Below are 14,667 nucleotides of genomic sequence, written 5' to 3' on the forward strand. Positions count from 1 at the left end.
TTTTATTTTTTCAAATCTCTACCCACCCTGACCGTTAAAGCTTTTACGGCTCCAACGGCAACGCTAACGTTTACAAACTAACATCTGAAAATGACATTACATTCAAATCTACAGGCACAGCAGGCAGTATTCTGTAGCAGCTTCTATAGCACCAATCCCTTCTGCATCTCTCCATCTTCTATGTGTGGCCCACTTCCCTCAGATGACCTAGGATAAAGCAACTAATCTAGCCGCTGTTGCCAGGGGAGGAGCCTGCTCTGCTTCAGGCGGGTGACTGATTCTGAGGACATACAGAGTGATGGGATGGGGGAGGGGAGGCAAGCGGCTGTATAGGAGCTGTACATGAGGGGAAGGGTAAAAGGAGTGCACAAGCCCCACATCCACTGCAGAGAACAACATGCCATGGGCACGGTTTATTTCCACCAGTGTCATCATTGTTGCAGCCGAACGCCTTAAAACAAACTTTCAGAGCTAGATAATCTCATAAAACCTGCGGTGGTTCCAGTACTGTTGTGTTAGAGGATAAATACGCTCACAGCTGAATAGCCTGTTTTTAAGCATACATTGGCTTTTATTTTGCAACGTGCAGCTACCTACTGCACATCAGAAATGTTACCATCAATGAAAACACCTTCTTTGGGGTGTCAAATAACCAAAGTGGCAATTCTATGGTATACTACAATGCTCGTAAACGCCAGAGATAAAAAAAATAAGAGCAACATGGGGCGAACAGACACGCACAAGCCAATATCTTCCACCAATGACCACTACAATGTTCAGCGGGTGCCACGCTTGTATTTATTGTGCCAGCTCAGTTCATTGTCTGCGAGTAAAATCAATAAAATGTAAGGTTAAAAGGGAAATAAATATTCCCATCTTCAAATTTTTTGTAGTAAACATTTAAATGATAGGATAGCCACTAATCACTATCTTACAATGCCCTCTACCAATTCACTGTCCTTTCCGATAAATGCACATTTGGCTTATCAGAGGAGAAGCCCAGAATGGTGCAGCGAAGCACTGAAGGTCTGAAAGCAGCAGTGCTCAATATGAATCGCTGTACAGCATAATGCCTGCTTGCAGATGGTGACTGTGATGTCCTCAGAGGAAGGGAGGATGCCACTTCGGGTTTGTTTTTGTCTTTAGGGAGATACAGTAGGTGTGGCGGGTCACTGATGAGACAATAAATGGCCCCCAGAATTCAGACGAGGCCAGCCTAAGAAAATTTGTGATTTGTTCTGTGATCATAGTCTTCCTAAAGCCCTACGCTCAACATGTTGATGCCCCGAGCAGATTCAAATAAATACAACAAGAATTATCTGAATATTATTATGACAAAGATCAGATGGAGGAAATGTTAATTAACTGCCGAAGGAGACAGTGAATGGCAAAGATCCCCTGAGGTGACACCTTTCCACAGCAGTCGGATCACAGCATTATGTCTTAACAAGCATGCCTATTTCTTTAAGTAATAATAAAAACACACAAATGCATGCTTACGGTGCCTGTAAAAGCAATTTAACCTCTCACATAGATTTGTTTACACTTTAAAAAAATCTAGCATTTTAAAAATAAATCTGACACAACTTAAAAAAATGTAAAATAAAAAAAATCTAAGCATTGGTGAGTAGTTACATAGGCACTGTCATCTTGCATGGGACCAAAACGCTATGACATTATACTTAAACACATTCAGTTGCCAGTTTATTAGCTACACTTGAAGGGGTTTACAGTTGAAAACGAATGCAATAAATCCTACCTTCATAAAGGTTACAATGTTCTTAGGAGGAAACTGGTGCGTTTCTCCTGCACTGAACTTCAGTTGGGCGCTCTGCCTCAAAAAAACAGCAATGTCTGTGGCACTCTGTGGTCAGGTCAAAAACAGCAAAAGAATCACCTCATATGTTGATGTTTTTTGGGGTGGCATGAAGCCTACATCAGAGCATGATTAAAATGGTTATAATGTTCTGGGAGAGGAGTTTCTAATATTCTGTCCACCCTATTTATGTGAGCGAGGGTAGACTAAATACTAGAAACGCCTCTCCAGAAAATGCAATGCAGTTCAATGGCTTCCAAAATTACCACAACGTTAAATCAACACCTCTATTAAACAGTTTAGACAAAAGCAAAACATTGCAACCTTCATGAAGGTAGTGTTGCATAAGACTGCAGTAGTTTTAGCCAGGTGTACCTAATAATCTGGCAACTGAGTGTATGTTTTTGGTACAATCACTGTCAAAGTGTGTGCAACTACGTACAGTCCATACTTTAGCTATGAGTCTTACGTGTGTGTATTCTGTATCTGAAGTGTGTATTTTCTGTACATGCAGTGCAGGATACAGGTGGATATGTTTGGGAGAGGGGCTGTGTGCAGTGACTCACGCTGTAGACTGCAGCGACTCCAGGCTGTGTGGGGAAGATTCGCTCGTCCAGTGATGGCTGAACCCGTTGGATTCTGGAGAGAGATGCGTTAAGGAAAAAAAACAACTTGACCCTGCTCGGTTTTAAAATTCGTCTTGGGCGATCGGATCAAAAGCGGCCAGCGCTAAGTACAAGAGTAAACGACCACCAAGGTGACGCTAGAGATGCACCGATTACAATTTTCTAGGCCGATTCCGATTTTGACATGCCGATACCGATTTTAGCCGATTCCAATTTAATTTTTTCTAACCACTTTACAGCACACACAAATATTTACTATCTTTTTTCTTTAATAGAACATTTTACATTTTGCATAGAACACTTTCTGAACGGATAATCGATTGCTTATAAAACAGAACTATATAAATATAGTATAGCATATTGCAAACTTGTTATCTTCTTCACACACGCTGACATGTTGCAGGTTAATTCATGAGGTTTCCTATATGCGTGCGTTCCGCTGATGCTATGTTGGTGCGCGATGTTAATCATGTGGTGCCCGAGTGCATTTGTACAAAAGGCCATCTATAAGCGGCGACTGTTAAGAGTGCTTGTCGGAGAATAGCGCGGACACACCAGGAGCGGGAACGCGCTGCCCCGGGCGGAAAAGGGAGAAGAAAGGAAAAGAGACTGTCGCTGTCCGGAGGATAACTAGCCAGTGGAGCTCCTATGCATTGTGTATGGTAATTTATTTACAGCATTTGACCGGCATTAATATCGGCATATGTCAAACTGATCGCCACTCGGCTTTCCACTTGTTTGGCTCACAGAATTGCAATTTAAAGCAAGTGTAAACATGGCCCCAGAGACCAAAAAACCTGTTTGGACAGCTCATCCGCTAAGATTCCTGTCATACGTTATGTTATTCATGCAAGAGACAGTGATACGTCTAAATGTTGTTGACAAAACTACACAAAGAGACTTGATCTAGTAGTTTACCGTATAGCAAACACTCTGCAGGGATTACTTCATTCTACACTTCTATGTTTTTATGCAGTAACAGTTAGCGGATTCAGATCCAATGGGCTTTCCTCAGCCACAATGGCTCTGCAGTTTGATTTCAAGGATCCCCCCCAACCACCCCGCCCAAAATGCCCCATCTCTGAGAGTACACTGTGTACCTTCACCGTTTTGCAAGTGTTAAAGGGAAAATCTGAAATGGATTTCCGGACCACTTCAGGCAAGTAGACAGACAGAGCAGCAGATTTGACTAATGCAAAGGAATAGCAAAAGCTAAAACTCCGTTCAATATCAATTCTCTTTTCATGGGTCAAAGAAAAACAATACCTTAGGGTTTCTGAAACATGTAATAATGAGGCTCACTAAGGAGACAACACTAAGACGTTGGAAAGACAAAACAGGGAATGTGTAATAGTTCCATAGAAGTGGTTAGTAACCTGCTCAGGCAGTTGTCTGTGAGACACACATGGTCACATGGTTTAAGGGAAACCGAATGTCTGGCTTTCTTCCTTTCTTCGCTTCACACAAATCACGCTGTCAGAGAGAGAGAGAAAGAGAAAGAGAGAGAGAGAGAGAGAGACCTGCTTCTTTCTCAAGACAATCTGACTGGGAAGGGCTGCTGACTTTCTGACAAGAGAACCTTAAAACTTCTTCCCAAATAATTTTGAGCCTACAAAACTAACTTAAAAAAGAGGTCTGTACATATATCTACGAGTGATAATAAGTTATAATTTTACAGTTCAATCTTTAATTCAAAGGAAACATTAAAGCTCCGACACAGAAAGCCTGACGGGTCTATGAGCTTCACTTTAACATATTCCACCTCTTCACATGAAACTTGCCACAGATAGTTGCAAAATGAAAACAGTAACAAATGAAAAAAAGTTTAAAATTTCAACCCAGCATACTTTCTAACCTCTGCACAGCTGGCCAATCAGGCCGGCAAATGGGTGCGAATGTCAGATTGGAGGTTTCGGGAGAGTTATAGGAATAACTCCCCGCTAATCCGACTTCGGAAAGGTGTGGGAAGAAAGGTTATCCAAAGCTATCCGACAAGCTGCTCTAACAGAGTAAACTGGCCCTTTAAGCCTGCAGGGGCCGTCATCTGTTCGGCCCCCTGCCAGCACCGCTACTTGTAAACGACAACACAAGAGGGAGATAAGGAAAGAAAAGAATCATTTAAAAAAAAAGAGGGCTGAGATTGAAAAAACACAGAACCACCGCAGGAAGCACGATCTGTTTCATTGCCGGGGAATTTGGAAAAACATAAAACGGCCACCTCTCACACTCACACTCACACACACACACACACACACACACACACACACACACACACACACACACACACACACACACACACACACACACACACACACACACACACACACACACACACACACAGGAGTAATTAAAGGCTCAATCTCCTCAAACTGACGTGACAGTCTAGGTGAGGAGGAGCACAACAATACTGTACTATGGCAAATTGTATTTACAATGTTCATCTTTTGTTTTGATTTGCCAAGAGCACCAGACAGGAGACATCTTAGCAAATAGTGCAAGTACCAGAAAGACGTTGTATATATTTTTTCAGTGATTTGACGATTACCGGTCATGATCTGAAAAGCCATTATGTGGTACACCCAATGCCACAAAGCACAAAGTAGGTGAGAAAGTGTCACAGGAGTGGGGAGCTTTCAACAGTGAGGCAACATGATCGGTCTGCTCTACATGACTGCTGGTTGGCAACTGTGTCGGGGACTGAGGGAAGGCAGCAAGACGTGCACAGGTGAAACCAGGGTTCATCCTGCTGGAGCAACAGGAACAAAGCCACGTGGAGGTCAGGGCCTGTTGTCAACAGTGGCATGCGCAGGAAAAGCAAATTCAAAAATGATCAGGTAAAATAAGGTATGTACATCTTCCAGGGATTTTGGCAGACCTGATCTTCTTACAACTGCAGTCAAATTGTACAAACAAGAGATTTAAAAAGAATAGTCTTTCATATCATATAACGTTTCAGGGGAAACTCAAAAGGCGATATTAAACATGAAATCTATTTTAAAGCAAATTGGCATTTAAACAACACAGCAAGAAACTTGTTTAATTGAAAAACTCATCCAGTTTTGTTTCCTCTCAGGACAACTTGCAAAGTAATTCTGTTTATGTGCCTAAAAATGTTTGCTTCAAAAAATCTGTAACATAATTTCACTTTCATTAGTAAAAGCATTTTTACATTTTGGGGGCAACTAATAGATTCACTAACGGAGACATGCATGAATGAAGATCCATTCATGCTAGCAATGTGATGCATTTTCCCCACTTAATTTAACTTTCTTTACTCATTTTTGCAACGTTAAGATTTGTCTGCTGATGACAACAAATATCCCAACGCTCTTACAATGATGCACAGCCATACTCAGGTGATCACACTGAGAAAACAAAACGACCTGAGGTAAAACATCATTTATGTCAAGCTCTCCATATGGGTGGCCAGGTAACCAGATGGACACTTTTCAGTCAAGCTCTTCTGCGTGTATCAGGCACAACCATGAAAGTGGCTGACCGCACTAATTAGATATTAGTCATTAGTTTGATTCATTAATTTTCTGCTTGAGGAGAGAGGGTGAGCACAATGTCAACTTAAAGACTTACAACTGGGATACTGCTTCAGGGAACGAGGCTATCAGTGTGGCTGAAAAATGACCTGCGATGCATCCAATTGGACAAAATGGTAAGATGGTAAGATTCATATTTGACGCTCTCTGAGACTGAGAAACAAAATGCAGTGTACAGAGGAGGGAGGGTTGCTGGTACATAATCCTAAATGAACCACACCTCAATAACGCCAGCATTTTAAACTCAAAAGACATTTTGAGGACCCAGATTTCTTACGACACTGTGAGCACATGACCACCAACAAGCTGCTCACATTTCAAACAGGGTTCCTACCTGCTCAACAAGGATAGGCGGCCGTGTGGTTTACTGTTGACAAGGTAAAAAATTGGGTCTAAAACAAGTCACAACCACAGCTTAAAACAAGCCCAAGCTGACCCTTCTTCCTTGACGAGGTCATAAAGTAGCTTCAGCCAATCCTCCTTGTCCATTGACTCTAAAGTGATCTGTAAGCCTCATTTAGGAAGGGGAGCTGCTGTGGCTCCTGCTTCATCATTAGCTTACTGTAAAGCCACTAATGTTCTGTGAGTGTGTGTGAGGGGGAGAGAAAGGGGAAGACAGGAGGAGATACAGCCGTTCAAATAGCAAGGGTGTGATCAGGAGGATGATACAGCTCAGTCAACTGTAATCTGCTATTACTGTTTAAATGAATAAATCACAGCTGTGTTTTCAACAACCTCACCCCTGAATGAATCAGCATCCCTCACCCCTGAATTTCTTTGGCTGAATGCAGCCAAAAAAAAAAAAAAAAAGTGTCATGTCACACAAATATGGCACATTTAAAAAAAATAACATGCTTCCTTTGAATGACACGGGCTACCTGGGAAACTCAAAGTGCAACGGGTTCAGAGTGGAGGCACAGATGGTGCAGACACAAATCCTCCTTCTCCCTGCCCACTGCCCCCCACCCCCATACACACCCCCTTCCCACACACACCCCTGCTGTTTCACTACAGTATGAACGATAGGAGGTAGGTTGGTGGATTCAACTGTCATGTAACTATAAAGTAAGGAATCTCTGTGAGTGAGAATACGCAGTGGGCCACCAGTGATTAATATGCCTATCTGAAAATGAATACCTCCGGCATTTCACTGTGTGCGTTTCTGATGGAAGCATGCTGGATATTACTATTTTTACAACCGAACAGATATCGTACAGGAACATAGTCACTCTGCCACTGCAACCGCCTGCAAAATACCACCGCTAATTAAATCATAATTTAGAGTTACTTTGGTTATATCTAAGCAAGGACTAATACGCCTGCTTGGAAATTAATACCTTGCTGAGTGTATATCACCGAGTGTGTTTCTGACTGCGAGTAGCTGCTTGGCTGTATTTCCCCCCCCATGAACCAGTGTGTATTTTACCAGTGTTTCTGACCACTAGTAGCTGCGTCTTGGCTGTGTTTTTCAGGGGCTGATTTAGTGATTTGGCGTCTTGCTTATCTTTCCACTCTTCTCTAACTGGAAATGTTGTAAAACTTAATTATTAATAGTGAAACTATACCTAGTAAAAGTCCTGTATTCAAATGTTTACTTAAAGTTAGAGTGAAAGAGAGGCATTATCAGTACAAAGTATGCCTACTTAAATTTACGTCTGTTCAATGTAGAGCTTTCAACTGTAATATCATGCTGGATACCATAAGGAATAATAATGCATTCTATTTTAATCGTTATCTTTAGTGAGTAAGGGGAGTGCAGGGTTAAGTGTGAAGTCGATAAGATGAGGTTTTCTCAAGAACGCTGCAAGCAGCACTTCCAGGGACCAACATCGGAACATTTTCCCTACACGGAGCCACCGGGAGCCGACCACTTTGAGCTTTGTTTTGGCTCTTCAGAAAAATATGGGTGTTTTATACAGTTTATGGACCCGCCCTACTCTGCCCCTGATTGGCTTACCCTGATATTCTTACCCTAACCTTGACCAATCTCACTCCCCATACCTAAACCTAACCGACCCAAGCCAACCAACCAACAAAGGCAACTAGTATTAGCCAATGGTAGGATTCACAATGTAAAAATGTAAATCCCTGGATGGGCACTGCACTTGTACTCTTTAAGAGCCATAAACATTTTCGACAGTAGGTCTACACTGTATATTTGTTGGAGGGTAAAACTCCATTAGCCACCATGACGCAGCACCGTCTGTTGTGTATTTGTGAAACACTGCCAAGGTGTGTTAAAAACATGCATGTATAATAAGCCCCGTTCATTCCTATGAGAGGTGCTCAGTGGCGCATAAAGACACAAATGTTCAGCTGCTGCATATAAAAATACCCGGGTGATCGGAGCTGCTTCCACATTATTGGGCCCATAGAGCAGGCGCGCTAGAGACCTCCGCCGAGCCGAGCCGGCTAATTCTGATTTAATCGTGCAGCTCTTCAAGACTTTCCAAATGTTACCAAATTTATCAAATTCTAAATTAAACAAGTAATTTGGGGGGTTGTGACAAAAACGTATCCACTGATTTACAGATGTCTCTATCGCCATGTAAATCTACAGGGGAAAAAAAAATGCCCATGGCATCCTGTGATGGACACAGAAGTTGTAATTCCACTGTTTGGTCACTATGTCAAATTGGCTTCAAAGTATGGCGTACTTCCTGGGGGCCTGGTTAAAAATGTGAAAATACTTCCTGTTATTTAGTCACTAACCATAGTGGAGGCTAGTGACAGCTATCATCTGTGAAACTACTTAAGAAAATATGAAGTTTGTGCCAAATCGCAATGGCCAAATGAAGAATTTGCAGCCGAAGCAGCCAAAAATACATATTGCCTGGTTACTGGTTTATGTTTAAACGCCAGCAGCACTGGACTAAGCCAGCGAGCCTGAACGATGAAAACTGACCGAGCTGACTAAAAAACACTTGCCAAGATGATTTAGGTAATAGAACACTGCTAACAAACAGTTACCAAAAGGTGAGTTTAACCATGAAATGTTTATTTTTTTTCAGATTCTGTTTTGCATAAAAATACTTATGAAACGTGAGAACAGAGGACTGAAATAAATACCCACCAAAAACTAGAACAAAAAGGAACAAACTAAGCTTTACTAGCATTGCTTGCGGTTTACATTACTGCACTTACAAACCCTTGTTAACTGCACACAATTACGCAATTGTTTAGCTGCAGAGTATAACAGGACATGCAATATTGCATTTGTACATTTATAAGGCAAAGCTTAAATTCTTGCTCCGCTACAAATATTTGCACTGTATTGGCCTATGTTGCAGCACTACTTGCTGACAAGTTGATGTGAACATTCTCAACACCACCATTGACATACAGCACCATGGTGTGGGTGGGATAAGTCTCCAAACACAGAGTTCACTGTAAATACTGAGTATTGTAAGAACAGTTGAAAGCAATATAAGTATAATCAGAAAATGTTAGTATTTTTCTGCAATTACTGGTTGCATTTGAAAAGCATTTTTCACAAGTAAATGCAGGCATTGATTTATGATTTGAGTAAATAAATAACCACAATAATGTGTAAATCACTTCACACAGCTCTGAGTGTGCAGAATGTCTTCCTCAACAGGCCACTCCCTCTCTGGAAAGAACAGTCCTGCATGCTGGCTCATAACAACTCAGCAGTTTATTTATAACATCCCACAGTGAGTATGCTCATTAGAATATCTTCTCATGCAGGCTGCACACACCTGTCCTAAAAAAAAAAAAAAAAAAAAAGGACTACAGTGCTGTGTGGCCTACCATCTGGGTACATACATTACATAGTGGTATCTCAGAACTAACACTGGCTGTTTGACTGCATGCCTGGCTCGCAGGTTACATCAAACCTCACTGCACTTTATTGGCAAATGCTGTCATCCGTGTTGTCGAAACAGAAACACAAACCATGAGGACAAAGAATTGTAAAAAAAAAAAAGCAAAGTTGTGAGAGAGAAAAAGAAGCGATGCTCTTCAAAGAGAGATGAAAGTGCTGTACAATAAAAGCTGAGGGATTGAATGGGGTGCCCAGTGAGACAAGCAGGGGGAAAATGGGGAGAGGGCCACAGTTTTCTCAGCTGGGCCAGCAGTGGGGTGAGGTGAGCTGGGGGGGTGGGGGGAATGGAAGGAAATGAGGGATGGCTGAGGCAGGCTGGGTGACCTGGGCCTTTGTTGGCAGATGGTGGGAAGCGCCACCTTGGCCTCTCGCTCTGAATGCTAAGCAGCACAGCCATTGTCTGACAAGTGCAGCAGCAGACGCATGCGCTGGGTGTTTCTCTGGCAACCAGGAACAGAAACAAACTGCACCCCCAGCACTGCACACTAGAGCTGGGCAATATATCGATATTATATCGATATCGTGATATGAGACTAGATATTGTAATATCGTAATATGGCATAGATGTTGTCTTTTCCTGGTTTTAAAGGCTGCGTTACAATAAAGTGATGTCATTTTCTGAACTTACCAGACTGTTGTAACTGTTCTATTATTTGCCTTTATCCACTTAGTCATTATATCAACATTACTGATGATTATTCATTAACAATCTCATTGTGTAAATATTTTGTGAAAGCACCAATAGTCAACACTACAATATCGTTGCGGTATCGATATTGAGGTATTTGGTCAAAAATATCATGATATTTGATTTTCTCCATATCGCCCAGCCCTACTGCACACATACCGCTTCACCACCACCCTGCTTCTCTGGACTCCTGTGCATCTCAGGACTCCACAAACACACATCAACATCCTCCAAGTGGGAATTCCCATACATCAGGAGCCCAGGCCAGATGGAGCATAACATGCTCCCACACTCTTGACCTCAGAGGTCTAGAGAGAGTGAGAGGTCAGACAAGTGGCAACACTCAAGAGGGTCTGTTTTCATATGGACATGAAAATCAAATGCAGAGCAGTCTAGTCCAGTGTTGTCAAAAACGGGCTCCAGGGACCATCATGGGGACCTTGGAAATTACACAGAGGTCCCAGGACAAATCAGACTAGTTTCATTTTCCTGCAAATTCACTCATTTAATGTCTGCAACTTTTCTTTTTCTGTTAACTCCCACGTACTGCACAGGTGGTTACGTAATGCAAGAAGAAGAAAAAAAAAAAATCATACTTTTATAGTGAAAGACTTTCAACAATTGAACATTAAATATAATCCAAATTAATTCAAAAGCACCAAAAACTGCAATGTAACCAGATAGTTGAAACAATACATCTTCAACAACAAAACTAATATAATTAAATTCAGAAAAGTAGGATTTATTGCATGGCTGTTACATTGGATTGAATTAAATACACATTAGCTAGGAGAACCTGATAAACTGGCATGGCATCAGTGTATTGTCAAGTGTATTTTGCCTCCATATGGCTACACATGGGGACATAATATCATATAGAAGATTGGATATTTTGGATTGAATTTATGATAATATCTCCAACTCCTAAACACATTCAGTTAAAATAAAAAATAAAAACTATAGCAACAAGAACTGAAGTAACAAACTATTGTGCTATATGGCTGCCTGATGGTTTGTCCCTGTACATTTCACAGGGTCACAGATTATCCTACATCAGTGGATCAATAGCCACAACTTCATCAAGAGGGGTCAGAGATTCCACAATGTCGAACAAAATAAGACACTTGGTCAATGTTAAAGCTAAGCAAGAGTGAACAAAAAGCCAAATAAAGACAATTATGCCCAAGATAGCGCCTACTCTAAAAAGGGTAAATATTTACCATTATTCTAGTAATTAGTATTATGTATCCATACCCACGATCCCTTAAACATGACATAACTTGAGTAAATGGGGAGAGTGCAGTTGTGTACGCAGCTTGACATCATACAGCAAAAAGTAGGTTAAGCAAGTTTCAAACGCCTGGAGAGTCAAAAGATGACATGGCACAACAAATCAAGAGACCATTATCTTCGGTGTTGTGTTTGCGTTGCTCAAACTCACAAACAACTCAAAAACATCACAACATACTGTAAGCAAGACAGGGTTTCATACTGCCACCTGCAATAACCAGCTACTTACTGCCCCGACAGAAACACAGGGCGGCTGTGATCGTGGGTGGCAGGACATCAGGTTGAGACATCACACCCTAAAGCTAAAACCACAACAGAAGCTGTCAGATCACAAAAGACACATCTTTCTGCCACTGGCAGGCAGGAGATGTCAACCTAATCCTCAATCTGGCACTACAGCAAACATGCTGTAAATAAAACAGGAGGTGACATAACCACGGTGACTTCACTACACCAAAAGTAGGGTAGAGTAATATTGGTGTAACACTGTGTAAATTCTAAAGGTAAAGGTGTATTTTGGGGCAAAGAAAGTGCAAACCCACAACATTAAAAGGTCGACAGAACTATACACTGCATTTTAATATTTGGAGACAAATTTCTGGGAGAACATGTTTATCAGCTAATAAGGATTTAACAGTATGTTAATATTAAACCATATGTCATTAACAGTCCAGAACTGGCAAGCTACTTTCTTACTGCGAAATTTATAAATGCTGTCATCCTGAGATCTCACCGGCCCATGCACTGACAGGCCTGTCAATGTGCACAGTAGCACCTCTTCAAAAGAGCGTCGTGTGAAAAAGGAAAGGCGGTGCAATTCCCATAAACCGGGCTTCATACAGGCTAACATTAGCCCCATTATCAAGCCACAGGTCAACACCCTGAAATGGATGAAGCTTTACTGCTCTGCGACGTTGCATTCACGGACTTGTGCACTTACTAGCATTAGAGGCTAACGTTACCCTTAATTTAGCTGGCTGGCAAAGTAACTAGCTAGGCACACGCACCTTGCTAGCCAACAACGGTAACGTTAACTGAACAAAGCCGGTAACCGGTGTGTGGAAAGCCTGATAGACTGCCGGTGATGCAGCTTTGCTACACCAAAAAATGTCACATTATCTATCATTAACTGTATTTCTCTAAATGCAAATGACACCTACCGCTATTTTCAAAAACAAATGTAATTAGCTAGAATCAGTAGTGTAGCGCGAACTCCTAAAAATCGAATTGACATGTCCGTTAGCTTTGACAACCGGCTTGACAAGCTAACGTTAGCATACTTAGCTAGGTTAGCTAATTGTCCCCTCCCCTCCTCCAAGCTCCCTCCAAACGTAACCATCATCCCCGCATTTAAACCGGTGTTATATATCAATAATAAAACAGCGGTGTGTGTTACTGTCATAAAGGGGAATGAAATGCATACCATTACAAAATATTGCCCATGTTACCCAAGTGAAAGGATACTGAGGTGGTGGTACAGCGCCGGGCTGAGGAGCTGTTGGGGCTCCCGGCGGCAGAGACACGGAGGTCAGGGTAGCCCGCAGTTGGCTCGACGGAGAGGGTCCACTTCCAGGTCCGCTAACTGCGACAGCGGCGGATTTGGGGACCACTTTCGGTGGCAAACTCATCGCAAAAAAATCAACAAATAAAAACAATACCTTAATAAATACTGATACAAACAACGCCTAGCTTGCATACATAGAGCAAGCGTAGCAGATTCTTGAAGCAGGCCCAAAATCCCTTTAACGAACTGGGATAGCAAAGCTCGAATAGCAACACAAACGTCTTTTTTTCATGGAAAGTCGCTGTTCGGATCAGCGGTGCTATTCATGGGGACGGTGGGAGGTTTAGCCTCCCTTGCCCGTCCGGAACCTCTGCGGATCCGGCTCGGTTCCGTTTCTTTCAAAAATAAATAATCGCCACGATCTTCAACCTCCCTCGGCGATCTACCTTTTCTTCTCGACACGTATGTTTCCTATCATTTTTTTCTCACAGAGATGAGAGACTTCGCCAACATGGCGTTGCGGCCGCTTCCAGCAGTCCGGGCAGGACAGATGATTCGGCAATTCTCGGCCAGTTACGGATTCGCTCGGCTAATCAACTAACCTACAATCAGATACAGATACCGTACATGGCTCACGTGTCCATGTGTCTGAAATACTGTTTTTTTTTGTCTTCTTTTTAAAATGTTGCGGTTTTCAAGTCCTTAAATTTAGTTAATGAGATTAAAATCCAGGATGTAAGAGCATATCGTTGACAATTATGGCTAACACATTAAGAAGCAAAATAATTAAAATAAAATGTGTTCAATTACATCAGTTTGCACAATTGATTATAATGAATTGTGTGTATGCATTGCCAAAATACTTCACATCAAGTATTTAGCAGTTTCCCCACCTTCATGGACTGTACTGTGCATAGGTACTGTGCACCAGCAGCAGGAATATGACATGGATTCTTTGTGTTATTAGCGCCATCTATCGTTCACCTGGCTGCTTCACATCTGCAAGTCAGCAAGACGATTTCCCATTCATTTTACTGAAAGTGGTTAGGTGGTTTAATCTGAGGCAGTGGATACTATATAAATCTAGTCTTTACATCTTTGTACTACAAAAGGTGTGTGTGAGCTTAAGCAACTGAACACATTGTGGACATGAGCCAAACTGTTTTAAGATTGGTTTTACTATACAAAATAATTTGTGACAAACTCTTGCTCATAAAAAACAGGTATATATGACACATCATAGCTTAGCCTACATGGCCAAGTTTTGGATGAAAAAATAATTGAGGATTTATTGTATTGGTCTTCCATTACAGAAATGAAACGGCAGCAATGGCACACAAATATCATG

At 41.8% G+C, this 14,667-nt stretch overlaps 1 protein-coding gene across 15 annotated transcripts in view; it reads right to left on the reverse strand.

Moving 5' to 3' along the window:
- Positions 1-13,876, reverse strand: part of eif4g3a (eukaryotic translation initiation factor 4 gamma, 3a) — a 55,975-nt gene extending 42,099 nt beyond the window's left edge. For 11 of the 15 annotated variants that reach the window (XM_039798827.1, XM_039798835.1, XM_039798824.1 and 8 more), the window contains exons 1-3: positions 13,280-13,876; positions 2,383-2,455; positions 1,760-1,864 (exon numbers count right to left, since the gene is read on the reverse strand). In XM_039798827.1, the coding sequence (XP_039654761.1) occupies positions 1,760-1,864; positions 2,383-2,455; positions 13,280-13,443 (342 nt within the window). In that variant the 5' untranslated portion in view covers positions 13,444-13,876. The remainder of the gene's footprint in view (positions 1-1,759; positions 1,865-2,382; positions 2,456-13,279) is intronic. The other 4 variants (XM_039798830.1, XM_039798829.1, XM_039798831.1 and 1 more) reach the window with 1 other exon arrangement.
- Positions 13,877-14,667: the final 791 nt, after the last annotated feature.

The sequence above is a fragment of the Perca fluviatilis genome, chromosome 4, assembly GCF_010015445.1.
Source record: "Perca fluviatilis chromosome 4, GENO_Pfluv_1.0, whole genome shotgun sequence".
NCBI lineage: Eukaryota > Metazoa > Chordata > Actinopteri > Perciformes > Percidae > Perca > Perca fluviatilis.